Raw genomic sequence first — 27,876 nt, 5'->3', positions numbered from 1 at the left:
AGCTTTATCATTTCTTTCTTTGAAAAATATCTTCTCTGTCATTGCCGAGGGGCTATGGGAGAGAAGAGGAAGGGGAGGCAGCTGTGTTGTATGTGTCGTTAGTTCTCCGTCCTAAATCCACCACTTCTCAAGTGCTTGGAACTATTTCCTGTACATGTAGAAAGTAACGTTCTGCAGTTTCGTACATTGGAAAGTCATTGAATTCAGTCTGGACTTAAAAACTGTACAGTAAACATTGATGGCCAGTCCTTTATTGTGCTGGTTCTGATACTGTAACAGGGTGGTCTGCCCCTCTCCCTGCCCTATAACAATACAACTGCTATCGCCACCGGCCTACAAGTTCATGGTCATCTGGAGGCCTTTAACCCTCATGTGACTTAAGGCCCAGGTCAGATGCCTTGGATCGCTTTCCTCATGTCCATCCTGACCTTGGCGTGAAGGCTCCTGTCTGACAGCTTTTTCTTCAGCTCCACGCCAGGAGTTCCAGTGTTGTTTGAATCTCATAGACAGCTCTAGTTTGGGTTTGGGGTGTAACTGCCAAATGGAATTGCTATTGAAAATCAACTGTGGTACAAGTTTACTTTTTATTTTCTTAGACATGAGTCAAAAAGAATAGGATCTATTCCCAGCTCATATGGGACTTTTTTTCTTTTGGAATGCTTTTTGCCCTAGTGATTTGTTATTTTAAAACCAACATTATAAAGAATAGAAAAGTTAAACTTTTCTTGGTGGGGCTGAGAACGCTGTGCCCTAACTCTTCCCTGGATGCATAGTCTCATATAGGGGGTGACATGCCTTGAGAGAATGTGTTTGGCAAGCTCCCTTTCTCCCTCCCACCTCTCCCTGGACTGAATCCCTAGAGACCCCCTGCATAGATCAAAGTACTTGGCAGGATCCTTTGTCTCCCCTTCCCCCTCCATGAAGCTTTGGAATGAGTCTGATGCTTTGAGGTATTTGGTGGAGGTGCCAGACAGAAGCCTGGGTAGATGCCAGCAGGCACCAGGGGAGCTGGCAACTGGACATAATGGGAAAACATTCCCATTTCACTCCCAAACTGGATTTCTCTCACCTTTTACCCAGACCTGCAAGCCATGTAGTTAATACTCTTCTCCTCCTCCTTCCACACAGGACTAACCATCCCCTCTTTTCCATACCTGGATTCTTTCCCATGGAATATGTGATCCATTAGCCAAGTGGATGAAGTAACTGTTTCCAGGGCTGCTGCCTGCTTTCCTTTCAGATTGGAGGGGGAGGAGTGGAGTGTTCAGGCTAAGGGTCTGGAGCAGAACTAATGTGAGGGAGGGAGGGACTTTGGGTGCAGAGGGGGTGGGCAGAGTGAGGTGTGAGGGCCAAGTGAAAACATCTTGTCTTCTTATGGAGTGAGAGGGCCTCTTCTTAAAAATACCCGATAATAGTCATAAGCTCTTGGAAAATATCTGCAAATAGCAACTTTTCCCATTACAAGAACAGGATAAAAGCTAGAAAAAGCACTGCTTTTATGTAATAACTGAAGAGAGAAGTAGGCGCTCCTCCAGATGGAAGCATCTCAGCAGACTGGTGAATGTGGTCTCTTAATGATGTGCTCCTTAGTTTAACTCTAGAAATACAGCATCAAGGACAGAGTTGTGTTTGCTCCAGCTCCTTCAGTAACCATGACTAAATGCCATATTTTCCCAATTTAGTATATTAAAATCAAGAAGGGGAAAGAACTGGTGTTTTCTGATGAAGGAATGAATTTGATTATGGAAGTTAAATTTAGTCTTCTTTGTCTCACACATTATCCATAGCACATACAATATTAATATTTTCCCTGAGATTTTATACTATCAGAAGAGGAATTTGGCTCCTGCCTTCATTCCTATGTTTGTAAATAAAATTCTGTACAGCTCTCTTGTTTTCATTTGTTTATATACTGTTAGCTTATGTGCTCTCTCTTTTTCTCATTGTTCAACAAATACTTAGGGACCCCCTTTTGAGGAGTAGGGACTTGCTAATTCTTATCTATCTTTATTATAGCTCAGAGCATTGCTCCAAGTAGAATAGCATGTAGAGGCTGTGAGGAGTTCTGGAACTTTGTAGGTAGAATCACATTGATACTGAATTTGCAGCAATAATAACAACTAATATTTCTTGAGCATTAAGTATGTGCCTCTCACTGTACCTTCCAAATATAATCTCATTTAGTTTTTATAAGAACTGTATCAAGTACTTAACTTGAAAATACTATGCAGCACTGTACGAAGGGAAAAATATTTATTTTTGGAAGTCAAAATGAGGATTAACCTGGAAGAAGAGACTGCCCCCCTCCTCCCACCCCAGGGAGCAGTTGATTCCTATGTCAGGAGTGGAGATAAGTGGGGGTTTCTCAGGATAGTGGGCACTTTGAGACAAGCACATGGCAGAAGAACTTGTTTTTAAGGGCATGTGTCAATATGCAGACAGGGTATACCTTACCTCATGATCATTGGTGGGTAATTTGTGAGAAAGGCAAGAATTTAGGTGATAGAAGATTTTATTAGAAGGAAAATACCTTTTTGTGGGATGTCTGTGCATGGCTCTAGGGGAGAGGCTTCAGGAAATTAACATTGACCCCTGACTGGGTAGACGGGGTATCTTGTGCGCTCTTCACAGAGGGCTCCACCTGCTCACTTGGCCTCTGCTTTCTCTTTGTTCATATTTTGTTCATACTTAACTTTCTTTCTTTTCACATTACTATTATTTCCTTAGTAATTGTAAAGTCAGAGTCTAACTCAGGTCTAGCTGATTCCAGATCATACTTTCACTGCTGTATCAGTCTCCCTTACAGCGACTTTTTAAGATACCTTGAGCTTTAATCTTAAAATCCAGTTAAAAGAGTGGATGTGTTTTCAGCTTTTCCCAACAATGCAGATTCTTGCTTTAGCACATTTTGGAGGGCAGTTTTAGCTTAGAATGGAAATCATTTAAAATGAGTTCATTGGGGGGGGCCTCCCCTGGTGGCGCAGCGGTTGAGCCCTGGGCTGCGAGGCTGCCTGCAACCTCTGCAGCGCCGGTTCATTCCCCGGCCGCCGGCGAGGGTCCCACAAAAAAAAAGAAAAGAGTTCATTGGGGATGGATGAAAGGAAACAGACTTGAAGATATCAAAAAGCTGTCTTTAGTTGCTAACCAGTATACAGCAGTATATAAAGAAATTCTGCCCAAGCTAATCTTTTCTTCTGTGAGCTTACGGTTGAATTTCTAGTGTAGATAGAAATGATACAGACCAATGAACACACATTAAAGTGACCTAAGGAATGTAGGAGGCCATGTTATGCAGTCCTCAAAGGACAAACGTGTAGGATGAGGAAGGGAAGAAAGGAAATGGCCTGGGCGTTTGACGGGATGTGGTGAGAAGACTGCTGCCTGTGTCTCCTGTTTCGGGGGACAGTTGGGTGACATACATCTCTTACAGCCTGTAGTTGTCACCCACCTGGAAGAAAGCTGCGATTGTTTACATTTGGAACACAACCTGCACCTAACTGCTTCGTGGTGTGATCACACCAGGCTTTACACACTGAGATGACTCAGAATGAAGATAGTATTTGTGAAAAACTGGTCAAGATAGGGGAGTCAGAAAATGATGCGGATGGTTGAGTCTGCGAGCATGAATCAGTACCGATGTTGCAGTGTCCACATGATGTGTGCATAGAGACGGATTGTGAAAGTTGAGATAGCCACAGTGGGAAATGAGAAGGGGATCTCATTATCTTGCCTCCAGAATTGCTCATTGTGGTTGTGTATAATTTAACAGGGTCAGAAAGTCAACCGTATTTTACGATAACTAGTATTTGGGATAACAAATGCATTATTGTAAAGACATGCTTTTGACTTTGGGGGACAATTCTTACAGATCAGAACATTGGAGAAAGAGGTGAGCAGTGCTTAAGAGTTAAGCCTCTGAGGCAGACTGCTCGGGTTCAGATGCTGCTCTTTCATATAAGTGCTAGTGACTTTGAGCAGATTCCTAAACTTCTCTGACTCTTTCCTCATCTGTAATATATAGATGGTGATCTACCTACTGCATGGAGCTCGGTGAGGATTACATTCAGTTGTACTTGTGCAGGATTAGAACAGTGCATGGCACAGAGCACATTTTTAGGTACATTTATTAAGTTTTACTTTTTTCTACCAATGTTAATTATCTTTGTTGCTGCTATGGTAGCTATTATCATCACAATTATTCTTATAGACACTTCCCTTTTGGAGTCCTTTTGTCCTTCCTATTTGGATTGTGGTGACTTCAACTGATTTTTCTGTCTTACCTAATCTCACATAGAATTGTTTAATCCCAGATATTTTAATCATATTATTTACTTAATCAAGAGTCCGTAGTAATTTCCTGCTTCCCATCTTGTGAAATCTAACTCCCCTTACCAGGATTCATATCCTACTGCCCGTGGGGTCCCTCCCTCCGTGTTGCCTAACCAAACCTTTCGTTCTTTCCCAGTCAGTCTTTTAGCCCCTGTTCAGGATGCCTGCTCTCTCCTTTCCACTGGACTTTGTGGGTGCTGTCTTCCCATGAGGCACTCTTCTTTCCAATGTGTGCTTGACAGCTTTCAGCACCCACTCCCGAACCTTCTGGGGCAAGCCTTCAGGCCTGGTCCTGTTGACTGTGCATTTCCATGCTGTACCCTCACATTCTGCACTTGCAGATATGCTGCTTTATTATTATTATTACTATTATTATTTTAAGATTTATTTATTTATTTATGCAAGCACTGGGTACAGTCAGAGGCATGGGAGGGTGAGAGAATTCACCAGAGCGGGGAACAGAACAGGCAGAATGATGAAGTACACTGCTGAGGGGAGCAGCGGGCGGCAGGAGAGTTCTGCCCGCCATGTGGGACCCTGGCTCGGCGGCTGGGGATAGAACCGGCACTGCAGAGGCTGTGGGCAGCTTCGCTACCCAGCGCTCAACCGCTGCGCCACCAGGCAGGCCCTGCTTTATTATCTTTCAAATGACATATTTTGCTATCTCTCTACCTAAATTAAATTCTTTGGAGTAGGGGCTTAGGCTCTTTGAGGGCTGGCATTGTATCTGCCTTCTTCATCTGTATCCCCAGTGTCTTATACAGTGTCCAGCAGTATTCACTGTTTGTGTAAATAACTTTATTAAAAAAAGATCTTGTTCAGCCTTGCTTACAGTTACAGAGTAAGTTTCTTTGAGTGAATCAAGGAGACCCATTGTGGAAAGACCAGTCGCTTAGATTCTCTAAGCAACTAGAGGAATGCCTTCATTTAAGAACAATGGTAGTGTCTTAAAATTTCCATCCTACTTTACATTTGGAAGAAAGCAATGTTTAATTTATTTTTAAGTAATTTTTATTTTTTTGGCATGTAACTTTAATAATGTGTATAAATCTTTAAAACCCCTTAGGCTCTCTCTATTCATTATGTGAGAGGGTGCTTGTGAATTAATTTTTTCCTCGTAATTTTATGCCCACTATGTTTATGGAAGTGATGTGTTATGTAGCCGATTAAATATATGGGTAGCTTGAGGGAAAGCTTTTCTTAGCATCTTATTTTACTGAATTAGCTGTTTCTAAAAGGTTAAAAACTGTTCCCTTATTGTTGGTTAGGATTCCTTTGCATTTCTGCCCTTTTATTTTTTTCTCTTTTCTCAATAGCCAAACCAGATTTCCCTGGAAGAGAACATCCTGGTCTCCCGTTACATTAACAACCCCCTGCTCATAGATGGTGAGTTGTGATTAGCCCCTTGGCTGATTGGGCTCGCTCACGCTAACTTTTTAATCAACATTTTCATAATCTTCTCTAGTAAGCCCTTTATTAAGCAGTTGGAAATTCTTGGCGACCGTGCTTCAAACATGCTTATCTACCTTATGAGAATATTGTCAAGATGAAATGAGAAAATAAAAAAGAAACAGCTTCATTGGTTATACTGTAGCAGATATATATGAAAACTGTGCAATACACATATATAAACTTTATTGCCCTCATTTTATATATATATATATATATATATATGTGCATAACATATACACTGATTATATATATGTATATATTTGTGTTCAGTTAATTATCTCCCAAGGCAAGATAGACAGTGTGTGTTTTATTGAAAGAGAACTGTTCTTTCATTTTTGTTGGTTGTAAATTTTCCTGTTCATTATGAACAGAAAACAAATGAACTTAGTTTTTCCTATGAATCCAATTTTTCCCCCTAGATTTCAAGTTTGATGTGCGCCTCTATGTACTTGTGACTTCCTATGATCCTCTTGTCATCTATCTCTATGAAGAAGGATTGGCTAGGTAAGACTGTGGGGGTGGGAGCTGCATATTAGAGTAGGCCCATTCAGAAGTGCATTAAGGTTAGGCTGTTTCTTTCTGTTATGTTCAATTCTGGGTTATAAAAGTCAGTCATTACTTTATGGTCTCTCTTGCACATCCACACACATGAATAACCATACACACCTTTCCCACCAGGCATCCAGGATCACACAGTATCTTCATGAAGTGGCAATTATTATGAAGACTCTAGGGTATTAAGATAATTTGCCATTGTCCTTTCTTCACAATAGATCTAGAAAGAAAAAATAAAACCTCACATATACATCAGACACTTAATTTATTTCTTTTTTCTTTTTTTTTAGGATTTTTAATTTTTTTTGTTAATTTTTTTTATTTTTTATATCATTGTTCATTTTAAAACAATACTTGCTTCCCCCTACCCCCTCAGGTGTAGTCCCATAGAGTTTCCTTCACCAATGCACCCATGCACCGTCACCTCAGTCCCCTGCAGACACTTAATTTAATGTTCACAACAATAGTTGATACATATTTTCAGTTGAGAAAACTGAGGCTTAGAGAGGTAAGGGAACTTGAAGTCACTTTCCCAATATCTTCCAGCTGATTGGTAGTGGAGCAGGAATTTGAACTGCACAGCTCAAGACCTGAGAGATGTCTCTTGCCCTTTTGTATTTCTTTTGTTGGCTTTTTTTTTTTTTTTTTTATAGAGGCATGCTTTATTTATTTGTTTGCTGGTTTTGTTTGTTTGGTTGGTTTATACATGCACTGGGTACAGTCAGAAGCGCGGGAGGGTGAGAGAATTCACCAGAGCCAGAGCGGGGAGCAGAGCAGGCAGAAGGACCGAAGGACACTGCTGAGGGGAGCAGCGGGCGGCAGGAGAGGTCTGCGCGCCATGTGGGACCCTCCTCTGGTGGCCGGGGAGCAGCCGGGGATCGAACCGGCGCCGCAGAGGCCGCGCGCAGTTTCGCAACGCAGCGCTCAACCGCTGCGCCACCGGGGAGGCCCTGTTGGCCTTTTTTTTTTAACCTGAAAGTAATGTACTTTTCAGTGGTTGTATTATTCTGTTTTCCCCGAGGCATTTTTTAGGTTTTAAGGTAATATGGCTTACTTACAAAGTAACGTTCAATTTGTAATTGTTTGAAATTTTCTTTCCCAGATCCATAAAATCTTTTTTTTTTTTTTAAAGATTTATTTTTATTTATTTATACAAGCGCTGGGTACAGTCAGAAGCGCGGGAGGGCGAGAGAATTCACCAGAGCTAGAGCGGGGAGCAGAGCAGGCAGACTGCAGTACACTGCTGAGGGGAGTAGCGGGCGGCAGGAGAGGTCTGCGCGCCATGTGGGACCCTCCTCCAGTGGCCGGGGAGCAGCGGGGGATCGAACTGGAGCTGCAGAGGCTGTGGGCAGCTTCGCAACCCAGCACTCAACTGCTGTGCCACTGGGGAGGCCCAGGTCCATAGAATCTTGCAGGTGACAGTGTTTTCATAGACTCTTACATCTTTAAACCAAGTACATAATTTTATTGTGCTTGTGTTCTTTCTCCCCATAAAACTAATATATGTATTTACCAACTGTCATGCCCTGAAGTTCCTTTGTGCATAGTGGTCTTACAGAGTGTTGCCGTGTAGGAGGCGCTTGCATCTGTGAGCAGTCACAGCAAGTGAAAAAGTATTGTCTGTATGTATTTCTTTATTTCTTTATTTTTTTTAAAGATTTATTTATTTATGCATACAAGAGCTGGGGTACAGGCCAGAGATGTGGGGGGTGGGGGACTGGTGAGAGGATTCACCAGAGACAGTGGGAAACAGAACAGGCAGACGACTGAATTACACTGCGAGGTGAGCAGCGGGTGAGCCGAAGAGGTCTGCTTTGCCATGTGGGTAGCAACCCACTTGGGGATCAAATGTGGGGATCGCTCCCCCCACCCCCGTGCTGTAGAGGCTGCAGATTGCTTCATAGTGTGGTGCTTAACCCCTAGCGCCGCCAGGGAGGCCCCTGTATTTCTTTATTTTAGAAGATGCTCTTTGAAGCTGGGAAGTGCCACGGATAAAAGAAGGCTCCTAATTAAATATATACACATATAGGTGCTTTGACACGTATTCCCATGCTCTCACAACTATTATTTTTGAATGGTATTTTCATGATTTCTTGTACTCAGATTTGATGCATTCTGTAACTACAGTGGATCAGGCTAGCCAGATCCTAGTTGGCGGAGCTGTGTTTTCCCTCCACCACTAGGTGGCAGTGACAGCATTTATGAACCCTGTCATATTCCTGACTAAGATTTATGAGTTTGAACCCTGTGAACACTAGAGGCTATTGAAGCTCCCTAGTTCTGGCCTCTGGTTCCTTGAAACTTGAGGAAGGGGAAAACTAAAACATTTCTCAGTTGTTAGGTAAAGGGCTGGACCGGGCTGAGCACAAACTGATTATTAGCTCTAGTCAAATTTTTGTAGGAAAGAAGTTTTCTTCAGTGATCTTTGACACATGTGTTCTCAGACTTTGAAGTATTGGAATAAAAGCTGAGTCCCCCTATTATCTGGAACACAAAGAAAGGAGCCAGTACCCCTTACTTCTGCTTAGGTATACAAAGTGCTGAGAATTTTCTGCTTTATAACTAGAGATGTGCTGAGCCTTCCTCTTATGTATCATGAACTTCTCCATTCTCCTCCCTCCACTGCTCTTCACTTACCTTGTTGCTTATGCCACAAATTTGATTTTTCAAATAATGAAATGACATCAAGGTTCTGTTTACTGGTTCTCAAGGATATCAGCCGTTGTTCTAAAGTCAGGTGACCTACAATATTAATCGCCCTCTCTATTGGTCAGATTTTGCATAGTTTTAAGGCCCCCATGTTTCAGGTGTGGACTGAGAGCAATGCCAATGTTTATTATAGAACATGCTGTAGACAGGCAGTGCTTTTGCTAATGGGTGTGTGTTGAAAGTCAGAATCCACTGAATTGTGTCACTGTCTTCTCTTGACTCCAGCAGGAGCTAAGTGTGTGTGTGTGTGTGCGTAAAAGGATGCATTCCCTGAGAGTAATTTGGAAAACAGCTTTTTAAAAACTCAAGACATAAGTGAAACCCCAAAACAGAAATTTTTCAGGGCTCTGCTGACTTGTTCTACCTAAAGATGTAAGTGAACATCAAAGCTTTACTAAAAGAACAGTGCAAGGATGTATGATAGACTGTTAGAGTCCTAGGAGGGTGCACTGTTCTGCACAATGATTTCCAAGTGTCTAAGTTCCTGTGTCTTAACTCATTGTGTATCTTGGCATTCATCTGCTTCTCTCTAATCCTCAGAACCCGCTCGACTGTGTCATTCTATTCAGCGACAGTCCATAGCACCTCCTGATCTGCAGCCTCTAGTAATCTGGGGTCACGTGTGTTTTATGTAGACATTACTAAAGATAATGTTTGTGATGAGATCATTAGGCTATTTTATTTTGAGGTTCAATGAGGAAAACCATAATCTTTCCTAAAGGGAACTGGCAGCAAATGTAATTGGTTTCTTTCTGTAGAAAAGAGGTCTTTATCTCATATAGCGCTTCTGTTTTGGGCCTCAAAATAAATGCTTAGGTGACAGGTTCTGTTCATTTCACAAGATAGTTTTGTGAAATAAGTATTTTGTGTAAGTGCTTACCTCTTAAATTTACTGAAGTTTAAAAAACCCTTCATAGGTTCTTTCTGCTAATAGTTTCAGTTGTCCTAGTTGTTTTATTAACATGAGAAGTAGGAAAACTCCGATTATTTTCTTGTATGTGAGCAAAATATTGAGGAGTTAAGATTGTCTTTTTGGTATTTGAATCCAGCGTTCTGTCCCAGACAGCACTCCACCCTACTTTTGAGTTTCACATGTATGTTGCTGTTTTGCACCAGCAGGGGACACTCAGTTTCCAGAGAGGGGTGCACTCCTCTACCAAAATGGTGTGGATTCTCTTTCCCGTCAGAGGTGTTATCCAGAAAGACTTTGTCCTGAATTTTACAGTGTTAGGTGGATCCATCGTGTGGTTTAATTGCTTTGATGAGATCCTTCCTCTTTTGAGACAAAGCTAGTATCCAACTTTCCCCTGAAAGAGAAAAAATAGAAAATTAAAGCAAAATTGAGTTAAAAACCAAAGGTGTCAAAATCCAAAGATAGGCAGCACTAGCAACTTGGGGGGAATCCACGCAGGGAACTGGGAGAGTTCTACCCATGCTGTGGGGGGGGGGGGGAGCAGAGGACACAGAGAAGGCTCCATTTGGGGACGGCCTTTTCCTGCCTCTACCATGTTACTCAGTGGAAATTCAGAAAAGACCCCAAAGCATTTGTAAGGCCTTCCCTGCCTCCCCACCCCAGTTCCTTCTTCAGTAGCCTTCCTTGCTAATTAACACTGGCTCCGCGGGGATATTTACCTTTTCTCTGCTGGATTCCTGTGGTTTTGAAAGAATTCAGGTGCTTGCTGGTTGCCAAGGAATTCAGATTACCTCACAGGCTGCATACTGTCCAGAATCTGCCACAGCAGCAAGGGGAGGGGGGCGAGATACCGACAAGGGGGAGAAAACCCTCTCCAGGGCTCATTGTCACCCTCCCTGGCAGGCCCTTGCTGTTTGTGAAGTTTGAGTCATTTCTGGCTCTAAAGACAGGGGATCAGGCTGGTAATCCCCTCCCAGACGGCTCCGGAGGGTGCTGCCTAGTCACTGTAGCGCTTTGGCAGTCTCCCTGCTGCAGCTGGTTGACAGCAGATCAGAGAACTCTTGGGCCTCTTGTTCTCTTCCATAAGACTTTTCTGGGTCAGGCCAGGATGAAACCCAGTGGCTCCTGGCAAGACTGCCTGAGGTGTTGTCTCTTCATCCTCCAGGCCTTTCTGGCTCTGAATAGCTACACCTGCCGGAAGATAACCTGTGTACAGCCAGAGCCTCCTCAAGGCTGGCCTCCTCTCTGCTTTTTCTATATTTGTTGGTCACATGTGTTAGAATGTATAGCTCTCAAAGTAGGAGGTTAACTCTCCGTGATCTGACTCTGGTGACATATTTTTAGACAAACAAGGTAGGTTTTTTTTTTTTTTTTTAAACCTTGGTGTATTATTTATTTTATTTTTTAAACATCCTTTTTTTTTTTTTATTTTACAATACCAGGGCTTTCCCCTTAGATGCTGTCACCATGGTTTTTCACTAGCAAAGTACACAGGATAGTTTTTGAATGGAAAAAGAGAGTTTAAATGATCTCACAAACTTTGGTGTTTTCCTTCCTTTGGTTCCATCTTGATAAAGTTTCTGGAACAAGCTGTTCAGATGCAGTTTAAATTTATCCAGTTTAAGCTTATCCAGTACAGTTGAAATTCTTTTCTCAACACTCGGGAGTTTTAGGCCAACTACTCTTGTTTTAATTCTCAAAGAGGAACAACTGAAATTGAAAAGGAGTGTAGCTTTTGGTTTGTGAGTTATTGTCAGAGTGAAAATATTGTCAGGGTGTAAAGATAACCAATAGATGTTTCAGTGTGGTTAAAAAAGTGCACTTATAGTTCCCTATTAAATCAGTAGGCTGTGAAGTGGTACCCAGGGTTTCAGATTTGGCAAAGAAAAGAAAGCCTGCCTGTTTTCTCTGGGACCTGAGAAATAAATTTCTGCTGTATATGAGCCCCCCAGCTTTTGGTATTTTGCTAGAGCAGCCTAAATGCACTCAAGCAGGTAGTATTTAGCCAGATCTTATGGGGCTTTTTTTTGGTTTGTTTTTCAGATCTTGTGGTTTTCTTAAGGGAGGCTGAAGATGTAGATTTTTTTGTTGAGAAGCTTATCCTTGCTTTTAGACTTATTTTAGACTTTTAATTTTGAACCATTTCAAACGTAGAAAAGTATTACACAAACAGTATGAAGAGTCCCCATTCACCTTTTGCCCGTTATCACAGTGAAGTTCTTTATAGCAGAAGAGTCCGATCCAGGATCACATCGCTACATTAGTTGTCATGACTCATTTGTGCTCTTGGGTCTAGAGCAGTGCCTCAACTTTATGACCTTAGTATTTTTGAAGATTTCAGGTCAGTCATTTTATAGACTGTCCCTTTGGGTTTGTCAGGTATTTTCTCAGGTTAAGACCCAGAATACTGCAGACGCATGCTGTGTTCTTATCGCGCTGCGTCTGTCGGCACAAGGTAACCATTTAATGGTGTTTGACCATTTGCTTAAGGTGATGTCTGCCAGATTTCTCTACTGTAATGCTTTGCTCCCCCTCTGTGACTAGTCAGTATTATATGAGGAGATACTTTGAGACCATGTAAAATCTTATTCCTCATCTCATTTTTATCCAATAATCTTAATAGCCATTAATGTTTTTTGCCCACATGAACTTTTACTGTGAAGGTTGCTGAATGATGATTTTCTAATACCGTCATTCAGTGCTTTTACTTTTATCATTTAGCAAGAGAAGACCTGATCAAGGAAGAACGTCCCTTCCCATTTATATATTGGTATTACTGATTTAATACCAATGTGGACTCAAGGATTCCTGTTTTATTTATGGGATATAATCCTTACTGTCATGACTTCCTTTAGAGCTGAGATTGCCCCTTATCTGGCCATTGAACTGATTTTTGTGTCCTTTTGACATGTCCCTTCATTCTCTGAACACATGATATTTCAGGCTCATTTTGTTCCTTCTCTGCTTCAGCCCTGGAATCAACCACCTTCACCAAGGAGCACTGGTTATCTTTATGGAGAATTGTATTTAGAATTCAAGATCTGGGGGCCTTGATATGCTCAGTGCTCTGGGCTAGCTGCTTCTAGATCCTTGCAGTGGACAGACCTAGGAAATACATAAATATGTACATAAACATCTACATCTGTGTTTATTTCCATATGTCTGTGCATTACAACACAGGAGTTCATACTAATACCTCCATTTCTAGTCCATAACTGAAGGATTCCTTTTAGCTTTTACCAGTTCCATATTTCTGGATCTCTTTTCTCCCAAGGGTAAGAAATTTGTCTCCCATCATCTTCAATATATTTATTTACTCAATCCCCTTGTATAAAACCAATCTCCCAACTTCCCTGGCCACTGCCCCCATTCAGATGCTCACCTTGTGTGAACTTTGACCCCATGAGACTGCCACCCTATTGGATAAGCTCCTTGTACTGTCTCAGGGCTGCCTTTTGATCCTATCCTCCATCTCTCTCACATCTCTGTACTGCAGCTACGGAGCTGCAGTAAAGGTCTGCTTTCTAAATGTGGGCCAAGTAATTCAAGTGTTTAAAAAAAGCTCTGTATTGAAATACAGCAGTGTACACCTGAAATTTATATATTGTTATAAACTGTTACCTTACTAAAATTTATTTAAAAATTTAAAATCAATTGAATCTTTGTCGGTCAGTTAGAAATTGACTAGTAGGCTCAATCTGCGACTACTGGGACCTCTGGTTAGACAAGAAGAAGAAAATATGGAAAATGGTAATCAGCGATGAATGTGGTATATTCAATATGGATTTAGTGAGAATAATAAAATCTTCCTGTTTTAGGAGGAAAGATGAGCCCACACACTGATTTTTTTCCTTTGTATATACGGTTGTCTACATTCCTGTTAGCTTAGTAAAATGGAGCGCAGCCCTTTTGCTTTAGAAGTGACCTTTTGTATTACCTTTCCATTGAGCCTAAGTTTGACTTTTGTTTTCTCCCCTTCAATTCTAACTGCTCCTTACTCTCTGTCGATGCCCACTCCATGACATTAATAATGTTGTCCTTGCTGGGGCCTCAAAATCTAAACTTCCCCCGCAGAAAGGAAGATTGGGAAGCAGACAACTTACATTTAAGGGATGCAGTCCTCTTGCAAAAAGGAGTGTAGCGATGATGGATGAGTCGGGTGCCAGTTTCAGTGAACAGCCAGGCGTTCACCAGTCTCTTCGTGTTGTTGACCAGATTTGATCAGATACTCGTATGTAGGAGAGATGAAAAACCTCTGTCTCTTAAGCAGAACTTTTCCCCTCCTTTTAAATCATTATTCTTTGGGGGAGAGAATGGCAGGTGGTATGTCACTGAGATAATGTCTGGGTGGGGCCAGAAGCCTCTGTGGGGCCAGCATGGGCTCCCTCTGCATTTCAGGGCAATTCAGAAAATGTCTCTCTCACTTGCTTAGAAAATCTCTGTGGAAGAAGATTGGGCTATATAAGCCAGATTTGCTTGCTGTGAAGTAACATGATTGGAAGTTAGGTGATAACTGTTGGAAGTTTCTGGAAAATCTGGGGTCCTTCATATGTGTAGATCTAATTAATACTCATCAAACTCTTATCCCTTATCTCTGCTTGGCCAACATTTTTCTCTCTGTCCATATCCTTCTTCCTGACTACATGCTTATTTGTTTCAGTTTTGTGAGTTTCTTTGGATATTGTTCACGTTTCTTTTTTTGACTCTTGTGTATTTCTTGGGAATTATGAAGTTGAGATAGTGGGTGGGTGAGAAGAAACAGAGAAGAGGAAAAGTTTTTAATGCTCTCCTTTAATGTGGTAAAATATCATGTTGACTTCATAGTCTAAGTAAGCATATGTAAATAATTTGTAAATCATATGAAAATAGACTTGTGGGCTTCCAGGATTTTTTTTCACACACTTGGATGTGCCTCATGGGAAAACCGCTTTAGTGGAGGGTGATATGGTTGTGGTGGTATGTAAACAGGGGTTGATATTTACCATAACCGTTCTACTCGAGTATCCTTTTGTTGATGTTGAGCATCACTGGAAAGTTTTCTTTTTCCCTGGTTGCTTCCTTCAGAGGCACATTTATTTTGTATTTTGGTCTTCTTTTGACCATAGTCCAGGATATCAAATTGCAGCCCTCTTTTCAGTGGGCTCCATATTTAATCCCTCTGTCTTTGGCCTTCATTCCAAATTCAGAAATTAGTCTCCTGCACTATCCTCATATTTATTCTATTCCGCTGACCTAGGCTTTGTCTGCTGTTAATGCTGCCATTTTATTTTCTTAAATGAATTTTATACATCAGTTCTCTTATTTCTGTGGATGTGAGTTTTAAGTGTACATATGACTATCCTGTCCTTTTTTTCTTTTTGCTCAATTATTTTACAAAGAATGGTATCATACCAGGAACTAGGTAGACACTTATTTATTGACTAACTAGTGCCCTGTCATCCTACACACAATTGCATTCTATATACAGTTTCCCAGGTTGAAAGTTATGACATGAGGGTCTCCCTGGCGGTGCAAGGGGTTAAGATGCAACCTATGAAGCTGTGTGCAGCCACTGCAGCAAGAGTTCCATCCCCGGCCAGGGAGTTGACCCACATGGCGCAGCAGACCTCTCCTGACTTGTCTGCTGCTTAGCAGCAGTGTATTTCAGTCAATCAGCCTGTTCTGTTTCCCACTGTCTCTGGTGAATCCTCTCACCCCCCTCCCCCGTACCTCTGGCCTGTACCCCAGTTCTTGTATGCATAAATAAGTAAATCTTACCCAAAAAAAGAAAGTTATGACATGGCTTATTTTCATTTTTCATTGTTCCTACTGGCTTAACATTCTATATAAGAGAAGCAGCATCTCATGGTTAAGGGTATAGGTTTTGGAGTCAGTGTGATTTGGAGCAAACTACTTAATCTTTCTAAGCTCACATTTTTGTATCTATTTTTAAAATTAGATATAATATTACCACTTCAGAGGATTGTCTTAGCATTGACTTAAATGTGCTATTATATTTGAATCATTGGGTATGAGAGTTGGCACTTGCAAGCACCCAGTATTTATAAATGTTGTCATTCTCCATTATTCCTATCTCATTGGTCCAGAGCTCTTGCCTGTCTTTTCTTGAAACCTTGCTCCTGGTTTTTAATAACTGTGTCTTTTCTTTCAGGTTTGCAACTGTGCGATATGATCAAGGAGTCAAGAACATTCGGAACCAGTTCATGCACCTCACAAACTACAGTGTGAATAAGAAGAGTGGAGACTATGTCAGGTATTGGCTGCATCTAAGCCAGGAGCCAGAGAAGTCAGTCTCCGATGTGGGTGTCACAGACGTGGAAATTCAAGATGTTGCACTAGAGGAAAACTTTACGTTTATAACCGTGTAATTTATGGAAAACTGCCAGAGTCGTTTAACATAGTTGAGGCATATCTGCTGATGCCCTCCAAGGCTTTGTCTTCCTCGTTGTCTTTCCTCACTGGGCTTGAGGTGGGATGCAGGGGGCATATGGAGCTTTGTAGATGTCGAGAAATGAGGTCATGTCAGCACTTGGCAAAATGTATCAACAGCTTAAAAATACTTCTACCCTTTCACCCAGCAATTCTACTTCTAGGAATTAAACTTTAAGAGATAATGAAGGATGTACACATAAGATGAGAGAGAAAGTTTATGACTGTACAGTTCTAGGTGGAAAAAGCAGATTACCTGACACTACCTACAACTTATTTGTTTTTGGAATATATGACATTGCTAAAGCTTTTATTTTTGCTGGGGGAAGGGAGGGTGGGAATGAAGAAAACTCAAAGGATGTCTGCCAGAGTGTTAACAGTGCTGAACGGGATCATGGGTGGGTGTTTTTTTATGTTCTTTTTTGTGCTTTTATTTATTTTCTAAACTTTTCTAGAACAAATACTTGTATGGTTGGGGGTAGGGTAGGATTCAGGAGTATATTAAATAAAGAAACGAGGCCATCTCAGAGCAGGATTCCGTGAAAGGGAGGACCAGCCCAGCTGTGTGGAAATATTCCTTTTGCTCTGTTTTCTTTCATCCTGATAATTTTGCCAGAAAGTGGAAAAATAAAAAAGAAATCCAAGCAGTTACTTTCTACTCAAACTAAAAATAGGTGCTTAGCAGGTCCAAGGAAAGAAAAGAATCTGGTAGGGATGCCATATTTGCCGTCGCTCTATGGTTTGCACTGAGCCTCCTGTGACCAGCATTTGGAATGGGTTGGAGAGATCATATCCTTCACTTTGGAAGATGAGCAGAGACGCCGCTGGTGGGCAGTGGGGTGGTGGGAGGAGACGAAAGGGCGGCCGCAAAACACCAGTGCCAGATTATAAAACCCGTCAGTGTTCAGGGGAATCTGCCCCACTTGCCACTTCGTTACTATGGCGGTGGGTATGTCATGACTTTTATTGTCACTCTCGTACATGCTCCCTTCAGAAAAACCCAAAACGTTGTGAGGAGGATCTCGAGCAGGATCAGCACCACCAGAGAGGCGGAGCTTGCCTCAGATGCTAAAATAATTCCGTGCTGGGTTAGCTCATTAAAATGCTTCACGAGATTAGCTCACTAGACCATTCAGACTAGTTCTGGTCTGAAAATGGCACCAGAGGTGGTTTTGTGGGCTCATGTGACATTTACCTCAAAGGCTAGGCTTGTATCCCCGAATATTCAACCTATTAATATGCTGTAACCACTCTTTAATTTGTTTACTTTCTTTCACACATTTCTTCCACTGTTTCACTTCCACTGATGCCTGTTTGGTTAAGGAGGAATTTGTCTTTTTCTTCCCTCCTGCCCCCCCTCCCCCACCTCCCAATAAGGCCAGCTGCTATATGCATTTTCATTTCAGTGGAAGAAATTCATACAAAGGAATAAATGACAAAAAGGACCAAGTAAAAGTGGGGGAGTGGAAGTCAGCAAGGTCTTTTTGAAAGACTTAAAAGGACAAGAAGGCTATTTGTAAAGAAACTTGTTTCTACAGCCAGGCCTAGTTGCCTTATGTGACCTTGATTCATTTGTTTTAGTTGTGATGATCCAGAAGTGGAGGATTATGGGAACAAATGGAGCATGAGCGCCATGCTTAGGTATCTGAAACAAGAAGGCAGAGATACAACCGGTAAGTACCGGGTCTTTCTCCCCTTTGACACCTCTTCTTTGTATTGGTTGGCCATTGTCTCTCAGCAGGAGCCCTGTCACAGTGTCCAGAGCCATCCAGTGGGGTCACCTCTTTTTGTTAAGTTTCGGCTGCAGTTTACAAGGGGAACAGCAGGCCTTCCCTGACTCCTGATATTCCTTTTTTTTTATTTCTAGTTTGGAAGGCTTGCCTTCTTTAGTGAATTTATCTGTCTTGAATGTTAAACTGCCACTTAAAATACTGTCAGCATTTTATATAACAAATTGCCTATCTCTGTATTAGCCCTAGATTTCACATTTTTCTAAGTTAATCCCATTCACGCCGCTGAATTGGGAATGAGCAGTGTTGCGTTTGAGTACAGGGCTCAGAGTCTAAATGGATGTGACTGCCAAGACTTGAGCAGAATGGGACACGGTGTGCCCACTTATCTTAACCCACAGAGGGAAGAGTGAGAAAGAAGGCTCTCTGTCCACTTTGTGTCTGGTTTTTGTCATCAGAAGCCATCTGACTACATCACCAGCACCTACATACTCGGCTGTGTTAGCCTGTGCGGAGATAATGCCTTCTCCTGTAGCACCCATTCAAAAGAATGCCATTTAGAGACTGTTTGGAATGAGCACACATGCTTTTATAATTATATTGTGTTTTGGAATCCAGTCCTTCTAATCCATGCATTTTAGTATTTGTTTCTTGTCTCTCTCTCTCTCTCTCTCTCTCTTTTTTTTTGTAGCATTAATGGCCCATGTAGAAGACCTGATCATTAAGACTATAATCTCTGCTGAACTAGCTATTGCTACAGCCTGTAAAACCTTTGTTCCCCATCGCAGCAGTTGTTTTGGTAAGGAGACTCAAGAAGCTTAATGTGTTTTGTGAGAAGGGTCTTGGGTAGTTGGGATGGAATCTTGGGGCGGAGAGGCTTACAGATTCTATAGAAGAAAGAGCTCTGTGGTGACTTATTTCTTTCTGAGCCCACATAGCATATGAAGATCCTTCTAAGAGGCCAGTGCTGAGCTTAGCTGTAGGTCCTCTGAGGAGCCACTAGCTTTCTGTGTGGGAAGCAGGGGTTGGAACTGAAGTGTGAGTCTTTTTGTCAGAGTGCAATCAGGACAAGTCTGCAACACGCTGTACAGGAATCCAGCTCTAACAAATATATTCCAGAGCTCTTTGGCAGCCAGACTGGGAATGGTTCCAAGAAGCTCTGGCTGGTACCAGTATGTGCTTTCTCCCATTTTCCGATGACTCCTCCTTTTTGTTTTAGTCTTCTTTCTAGTGGGTTCTTTCCCCTCCCCTTTCTTCTCTTCCCCTTCCTTCTCCACTTCCTTTCTCTCCCATCCCAGTTCACTGATGCACAGAGAGACTGAGAGGCAGATCACAGCTCTTGGACCAGGAAACCTTTTGCCTGCTGACCCCCGCTAGCTGTGGGGTCCCCGTGCACGTTAGCTTTCTGCATGGATGTGAACTCTTTAAGTGATCACCAGTGTGAGTGACCATAAAGTTGCACTGGCTTTTAGCAGGAGTTAGGCTTTAGCAAAACCCCTACTGTTTGTTGGTGGGCAGGATAATTAAAGCCTGGGATGGGGAGATACGGTAGTAAGGACTTCAGAGTCAAGGCTTGCTGAGGAATCAGGGTGACAGGAAAGTAGTGAACATGACATAATTTGAAACCTCCGACTAGTTTTCTGATTTTCAGCAAGTTACTCTAATCCTGTGTTTCCTCTACTATAAAATGGAAGGACTGATGGTACCAGCTTCCTAAGAGCACCGTGAAGAGTAAGCGAGATGATGCGTACAAAGCACTTGGCACAATGTCTGACCTTTAATTTGTACTCAATTTAAAAAATTACTTTCTTATCTTTTTGATTAGACTTTGTAATTCTTGATCTCTTTAAGAGATTATCTTAACAGTGTGTACTTAAGGAACAGTAAAAAAGGGAAGTGTTGAGACTGGGAATAGAAGATGGCATTTAATATGCCAGGACCAAAATTAAAGAGGAAAGGACAAGGTTGTGATATGTTCTTTAAATGTAAATACATTCATATCTTCTTTTTTTTTAAAGATTTATTTATGCATACAAAAATGGGGGTACAGGCTAGAGGTACAGTGGGCGGGGTGGTATGTGAGAGGATTCACCAGAGACAGAGTGGGGAATAGAACAGGCAGACTGACTGAAGTACACTGCTGAGGGAAGCAGTGGGCGAGTCAGGAGAGGTCTGCTTGCGCCATGTGGGTAGCTCCCTGGCCGGGGATCGAACTTGTGCTGCAGTGGCTGCGGTTAGCTTCATAGGTTGCATCTAAACCCCTTGTGCCACCAGGGAGGCCCTATGCAGTTCTAAGGGAGCGTCCTTAGAATTTGAGGAAGAAGCACAAAGAATACAACTCTAACTTCAAAAGTTTCATTAAAGAAGTAAATATTTCTTTCCACATCACCTGACTCTTATATGAGGGTAAATTTCTGAGAATTCTTAGCATAAAAATCTTTGTCTAAAAATCATCACAAGTTTTCTCAGTGTTTCCTTTACTATTTTGATTGCCGTTTGATATTTCTATTTCTGATTGCCTTTCAGAAGCTTAAGAATTTCCTGAACTTAATGGTAATAGAATGTGCCAAAGTGAAATAAGCAGTGACTTTCTTTGACTCAGTGAAATGCCCTCTAAGTCCATTTCTTCAGCCTGGGTCCTTCTTTTACCCTCCCTACCAGTGTTCAGTTATGATAAACTGATTGCTTCTGGAGTTTTTTTTTTAAGTTGTTGACTCTCTTTTTGGCTTTTGTGGTTCTAATTCCACTTCCTGCCAGCCCTGGGATTTTATGTGCTTCATTAACCCCCTACGTCAGGTATGATTTTGTATCTGTGTATATATTTATGTGAGTCTCTGCTTCCCACTGATCCCTAACCTTCCCTGGGGTTTGTGTTACAAGGAATAAGCTTTGGTTTTTCTTTTCTCTTCCATTTGTTTTAGAGTAAACAGGAATCGAGAGCTTCCCAGAATAATTTGCTTCAACAGAAGACTGGAGCTTTTAGAGGAAGCCAGTATTCCAGGGATGGGTCCGCTATATGCTTTCTGTGGTGAATCTTTCGGTTCTTGTTTCTGCCCTTCTACATAGGATCTTCTGCCCTTTCCACATAGGATCATTCCGTGACTATCTTAAGTTTCTGTTCCGTAATTTCTTGTCCACCCTACCACCTGTAACGTCCAGTTACGTTTCCAGGTAGCTTTCAGTATTCCCGTTCTTTTCTTCATTTATGCATTTAACTTTTTTCCCAGTTCCTGCTTTGTACAAGGTGTAGATTATAAAAGTTTCTTCCCCTCAAACCAAATTTTGCATGGGATGATAAATACATATGCTTGCATTGTATTATTAGAATTTAAATGTAGACTTAGGAACCTTCACAAATTGCCGTACTTAGCCATACAGTCTTTCCATAAATTTGTACCACCGGAAAGGACTTCCGAGAATAGATAGTCCATATAAAGAAACTGAATCCCTGAGAAATGAAGGTCCTTGCCCCTGGCTCCAGGCTAGTATGTGAAAGAACTCAATTTTGAAAAAAAGGGGCTCAGAAGATGGGTTTTGGCGATTAAGCCATCTTAGAGATGCTTGTGTGGAATTTGTGAAGCTAGTAAATGTGTGTCACTAAAACAGATTTTTTTACGATCTAATTTTCACTGCTTTCAGGATTGTAAAAATGTGGTACCATGTGAAATATGTGTTTCAACAACTCTTTAAATATGCTTAGGAAACTGACACGGTGAGATAACTGACTACGACAATAGCTTTTTTGACTAGTTGAAGAAAAAGAGCCAAAAACAACAGGATGTTAGCTGTCCTTTACAGATGCTGCTGCTCACAGCGGTTTTATCTTTGTGTCTGAGGACGGCTGGAATGACAGGCTGAGACACTGCTCCTCTCTATTCTGGAATTGTATGAAGCAGCTGTCATGCCACTTGACTGGTGGTGTCAGCGACTGGTGACATTTTTACTCAGGACAAACCATACCCAGTATACCTCTTTGCTGAATGAATCCCACATTGGCCCTTTATTGCTGTCATTCTAGACCATTTTGGAGGTCATGCAGTTAATAAGTGACAAAGCCAACTTTGGGAGCCAGGTCTCTTTGGCTCTTTCTCCGCCCATTTAAAGACAAGTTCTGAAGAGTCCAGCCACTTTTGGCATGCCCTGTGTCCTAAACTGACATTTCTAAAGGGCTGTTGGTATTTGTTAAAGAAGTAAGGACATTTCCTATATTTCCCAACAATATAAACAAGACTACCAGTGCCAGTAAAATAATGGAAGTCATCACACCGTCCACTTTTTGAGACAGTCTTCTCTATGCTCTTGTTTAGATGGTATGGACAGTTTCTTGTAGAAGGGTCTTAATAGGACATACCTATGGTTTGTTTGTCCAGCACTTTTTACTGGTTATTTCCTTCAGTTCTCCTTACTGTTTTGTTGGTGTTTATTAGATAAGAAAAAAAAAATCCAAAAGGTTAAATAATTTGTTCTAGGTCATGCAGTTAATAAATGACAGCCAACTTTGGGAGCCAGGTCTCTGGATATTTCTCCGTCCATTTAAAGACAAGTTCTGAAGAGTCCAGCTACTTTTGGCATGTCCTATGTTCTGGCTTCTCCTTCTGCTCCCCTGTAACCAGATCTCATGAAAAATGATACCATCTTTTCTATCAGATTGGGCCTCAGAAGGGATGCTCTTTTTGCTCTAATCTATAGTGCCTAGTCCTAGATACTCCTTTCACATCTACCTTTTCATATGGTCACCAGATACCATATTAATTTATTGGACTGGTTAACATACTGGCTCTGGACTTCTTCTTTTATTTAGTTCATTTTCCTATGGGATCTTGATGTGCCTTTTTTTTTTTTTTTTCCAAATTCTCTTTCTGGACTCCAGATTAAGACTTCCTGCTAAAGTTTTGAACTCAAATCCAAAGCCAAGGTGAAAAGAATTTCCTTTATACAATAGCATTTGAATGACAGCAAGTACTGGCTAATGTCAGCACTTTCCACTGCCTCAGGGATTACAGCTTCAGCTGGGACTTTTTTTTTTCTGAAAAGGGTTAGTGGATTTATTCCAAAACTAGTGGTATGACATGTTTAGTAATCTCTTAGGCTTTGGATGCATTATTATTTTCTGTGTCAAACCTTTTTTTCCTCCCCCCTCCCTTCCTAAATCATCTTTTATCAAATTTTTCCTTAATACGTAAAGATCTTAATAAGAATTTCTCTTATTTTCCTTATCATGAATATTTCTAGTCTTGTGGTCAGAGTTATTTGAGATCGTAACTACAAATTATTTTGTCTTTCTCAAAAATTGTACAGTATTTTTCACTAAAAATTTTCTTTCTTTTTTTTTTTTTTTTTTTTGTACCTTCTTTCAGTTTTTCTTGATTGTTTCCTGTGTGCTTTTTACGGTGCAGGCCACTTGATATGCAATAATGAATGAGACAGGGCCTCTGCTGTCAAGTGGTGAGACATGAAATGCTAAGTGACAGTACAAGTGATAGAGTGATTCAGGTGCTCCAGAAATACACGAGTTACCAGCTCTGCCTAGGGAAGCCAGGGAAAGTCATTACGAGCCGAGGGACTATAACATGCAAAACATAGTAGCATGACAGGATGTGACATTACTTGAAATGGACAGTTCAGTGTGACTAGATGTAGCTTGTAGTAGGCCAGGTGGGATCATGGGAGTAGAGCGGGGCCCGACTGCAGAGGACTAGCAATTTTAAGTTCATCCTGCAGACAACAGGCAGCCACTAAAGTTTTTCAAGCGTGGGAGCAATAGAATTGTGATTTTCTTCTTTAACTTTTATCTTAAATGACCCAAGGCTTGACAGAAGAAAATTGCCACAGAGGGAATACAATACATTACTAGAAGAGACTTACTTATTTTTTTTATTTTGTTGTAGTAACAATGGTTTAAAACATACAGGTTTCAGGTCCACAGCATTATAATTTGACATCTCTATATATACTACATCATGTTTGCCACCAAAAGTCTAGTTTCTGTCCACCACTGTACAGTTGATCCCCTCTACCCAGTTTACCCATCCTTGAAGTGACTAATTTAAAATCCTCCAGGAATCAACCTCGTGTTAGTGTCTGTTTGCTGATTTGTGTCTCATAAATGTAATTTTGATGGCATGTGGAGGATGGACTGTAGTAGGGAGATATTAGTGCTAGGGAAATAACTTGGGTGGCAAAAGTTACGTAATGATAATATACACTAAACATGTGACAAGCAATTTATATTTGTTCACACAAATATCTGTACACAAAACAGCAGTTTTATTCATAATCTCCCTGAGCTGGAAGCAACCCAAATGTCCACTGACTGTTGAATGGATAAAACAATCGTGGTATATTCATAAAGCGAAACACAAATTAGCAATAAAGGAGCGAACTACAGTACTGATACGTGTAACAACATAGATAAATCCCAAAAGCCCAATGCTAAATGAAAGAAGGCTCTTTCAAAAGGCTACATACTGTATGATTTATCTGACTTTTCTGGAAAAGGCCAAAATCAGATCATTGATTGCTGGTGGATAGGGAGTGACGGTTGACAGCAAAGGGCCACAAGGGCACGTTTGTAAATGAACTGTTTTATATTTTGAGTGTGGTGGTGGTTAAACAACTATATGCATTTGTCAAAACTCATCAAATGGTACAATTTAGAAGGGTGAATTTTTATTGAATGTGAATTATACCTCTGTAAACCTGTCTTAAAACAAGAATCAATGATAGAGAAATGAACCACAAAAACATGCTCTATGAAAAAAGAAACCCGACTCAAAAGATTTATATACCATATACCGTATGCTTCCATTTATATGAAATTCTGGAACAGGCAAAACTAATCTATGGTGAAAGAAGTAAGAATAGTGATTTTCTGGGGAAGCAGAGTATTTACCAGGAAGGGGCATGAAGGATCTTTCTGGGTTGAAGGAAGTGTTCTGTATAGGTTGATATGTGTGGAGGTTATATGGATGTAAAACTCATCAAATTGTACACTTAAGATCTGTTTCATTGCATGTAAACTATACCTCAAAAGCAAATACAGAAGATAGGGCTTGATTAAAGAGAATCAGCAAGACATCTAGTAATGCAGTGGCTTGGGGAGGTGAAGAGAGTGTTTCTAGCTTTGGAGACTTGGTGGATGGGATTACCAAGATGAAGACTAATGGGAAGCTTAATAGGGTTGGGGGAAAGGTAATGAGATTCATTTTCTTGAGTATTGTGTACCTGTGGGATATCCTAGTGAAGTTGTCTGGAAGGCAATTGAAATTATGGATTTGGTGTCCAGGGGACACTTGACTAAAGATAGAGATTTGAATGTCATCATCATGATATTAATTGCAGCCGTGAGAATACATGAGATCATCCAAGAAGAGAAGTAGAATTGAGAAGGAAGGAGACCTGGGAATGCCACCTGAGGAAACCTACCGTTGAATAGCTGGGCAGAAGAGGAGGAGTGAAAGGAGGAGAGGCAGGAGGAGGAGAATCAGAAGAGAGCAGTGTCCTGGAACCCAAGGGAGAAGAAAGTTCCAATAAGTAAGGGGTGGTCAACAGTTTCAGAGGTGTGGCTTTAGCTGCAAGGCTGTCTTTGGTAGTGAGAAGAGTTCATTAGCAGAGAATGGGAGCAGAAGCAAATTCTTATGGGTTGGGGAGTGAATAAGCAGTAAGAAAGTTAAGGCAGCTAAATGTGGGTTGCTTTGTGCAGAACCTGGCATTAAGGCATTCGGGAGATACAGTAAGGTGAAGTAGGAAGGAGAGTCAGGCTTCTTATTTGCTAGTATAATTTTCAAGTTTGTTTTGATTGGACTGGGTGCTAAAGGAAGTATTTCTTACCAAGGAAAATTTCCCTGAGATTTTTGAATAAGGTGGTAGCAACAGTCCTTTGAAAATATTTGCTCTCCATCATAATGAATACAAGAGGGAACAAAGTAAGTAGCTCTCAGGACTGGAGGAACCTAGTTTGCCTGTCCTCTAATGGCAGGAACCCTGGTCTAGCTCATCCCAGGCACTGAATTTTTGAAATTCTAGACACTGCTGCTAGAACACGCAATTCCGAAAGATGAGGAAGTTTAATATTCTTTGTACAGTCTACTTCTTGCTGTTAAAAAGTGTTCATGGCCACAGGAAAGAGTAATTTCCATGTGTTAAAAGGGTCATTTAACAGAACTTCAGTAGCCTGAGGAGTTTGCTTTCTTTCTTTCTTTTTTTTTTTTTTAAAGATTTATTTATTTATGCATACAAAAGCTGGGGTACAGGCCAGAGATGCGATCAGTGAGAGAATTCACCAGAGACAGAATGGGGAACAGAACAGGCAGACTGACCAAAATACACTGCTGAGGGGCACAGCGGGCGAGACAGGAGAGGTCTGCCTCGCCATGTGGGTTGCTCCCTGGCCTGCTGGGGATCGAACTTCTGCTGCAGAGGCTGCGGATTGCCTCATAGTGCAGTGCTCAACCTCTTGCACCACCAGGGAGGCCCTGAGTTATTTTTCTTTTCTTTTTTTTTTCTTTTTTTCTTTTTAATATTTTATTTTATATAACTCTTACATCATTTTTCCTCTTTGTACATGTATGCATTTTCATTTTGGTTATAGTCCCCATACAATTGCACCCACTCCCTTATTTTTTTTTTGATTTCCTTTTTTTTTAATTTAAATTTTATTTTTATATTCCCCATACAATTACAACCCCCTTATTTTGATCCCAATCCTTCCTTTCCCCACCCCCCAGAGAGCTGTGTGGAGGTTTCTGGACCTACTAAACATAGAACTTCCATGCGATCCAGCAATTCCACTCCTAGGTATTTACCCTAAGGACACAGAAACATCAATTCCAAAGAGCACCTGCACCCCTATGTTTATAGCAGCACTGTTTACAATAGCTCAGCTTTGGAAACAACCCAAATGCCCAAAAATAGATGACTGGATCAAGATGTGGTACATATACACCATGGAATATTGCTCAGCATTCAAAAAAGATAAACACATGCAATTTGCAGCAACATGGATGGCGCTGGAAGGGATCATGCTCAGCAAAATAAGCCAGAAAGAAAAAGAAAAATACTGGATGGTCTCACTCATAGCAGGAATCTAGAAAACTTAAATAAGGGACCAGGAAAAAGAATAACTATAAGAAAGAAAATATCAAAATCAACAAACAACTATGAACCAGAGACACTATGGGGGGTGGGGACTGAGTTATTTTTCTTATGCTGCAAAGTTGTTTTGTTTTCACCCCACCTCCTCCCCCAGTTCCAGCCTCTAGGGTGAGCTGGGCTTTCTGTTGTGTTGTCATCTGTCACTCTTCACGGAGTAGGGTCAAGCCTGTGTGCATACAGATGTAGTTCGTTTCAAAGCTGATTTTTACTTTGGGTGTGCTCTCCATAGAGATTATTTAATACCAATGTTTTATGCATATTAAGTTGGCACTTTGGAAGGTGTTTCTCTCTTTGAGCATTTGTTTTTTTTCTTATTTCCTGGAATATGGGTTCTTAGCCTTTCAACTAAGATGCTTGGAATTTGCTTCTGAATTTGAGAAATAGTTTAGTAACTGTTGGCTCCTTAATGTAAGAAGTTTAATTGGTGGGTCTCATTGACTGTTATTTTGATTTGAATTTGTCTTTAGTTGTGGCTGATTCTGCAAACCTGATCTATAAATGCATTAATCATTATCCTCGCCCTGTTCCTTATATTGCTAATAATATTTCCACTTGATAAAACTATTGAATCTGTGCTTCAGTTTTTAAAAACTAAAGAGAACATTA

The 27,876-nt window shown here is 41.1% G+C and overlaps 1 protein-coding gene across 1 annotated transcript in view; it reads left to right on the top strand.

Moving 5' to 3' along the window:
• TTLL5 (tubulin tyrosine ligase like 5) overlaps positions 1-27,876 on the top strand; it is a gene marked incomplete at both ends in the record, with an annotated part of 184,253 nt that overhangs the window by 30,043 nt on the left and 126,334 nt on the right. Inside the window, 5 exons of the mRNA XM_084241198.1 lie at positions 5,646-5,715; positions 6,201-6,285; positions 16,110-16,211; positions 17,969-18,060; positions 18,809-18,916. Of these exons, the coding sequence (XP_084097324.1) occupies positions 5,646-5,715; positions 6,201-6,285; positions 16,110-16,211; positions 17,969-18,060; positions 18,809-18,916 (457 nt within the window). The remainder of the gene's footprint in view (positions 1-5,645; positions 5,716-6,200; positions 6,286-16,109; positions 16,212-17,968; positions 18,061-18,808; positions 18,917-27,876) is intronic.

This window comes from Talpa europaea, assembly GCF_964194135.1.
Source record: "Talpa europaea genome assembly, chromosome: 8".
Taxonomy (NCBI): domain Eukaryota; kingdom Metazoa; phylum Chordata; class Mammalia; order Eulipotyphla; family Talpidae; genus Talpa; species Talpa europaea.
This window is presented reverse-complemented; position numbering and strand designations above follow the sequence as displayed.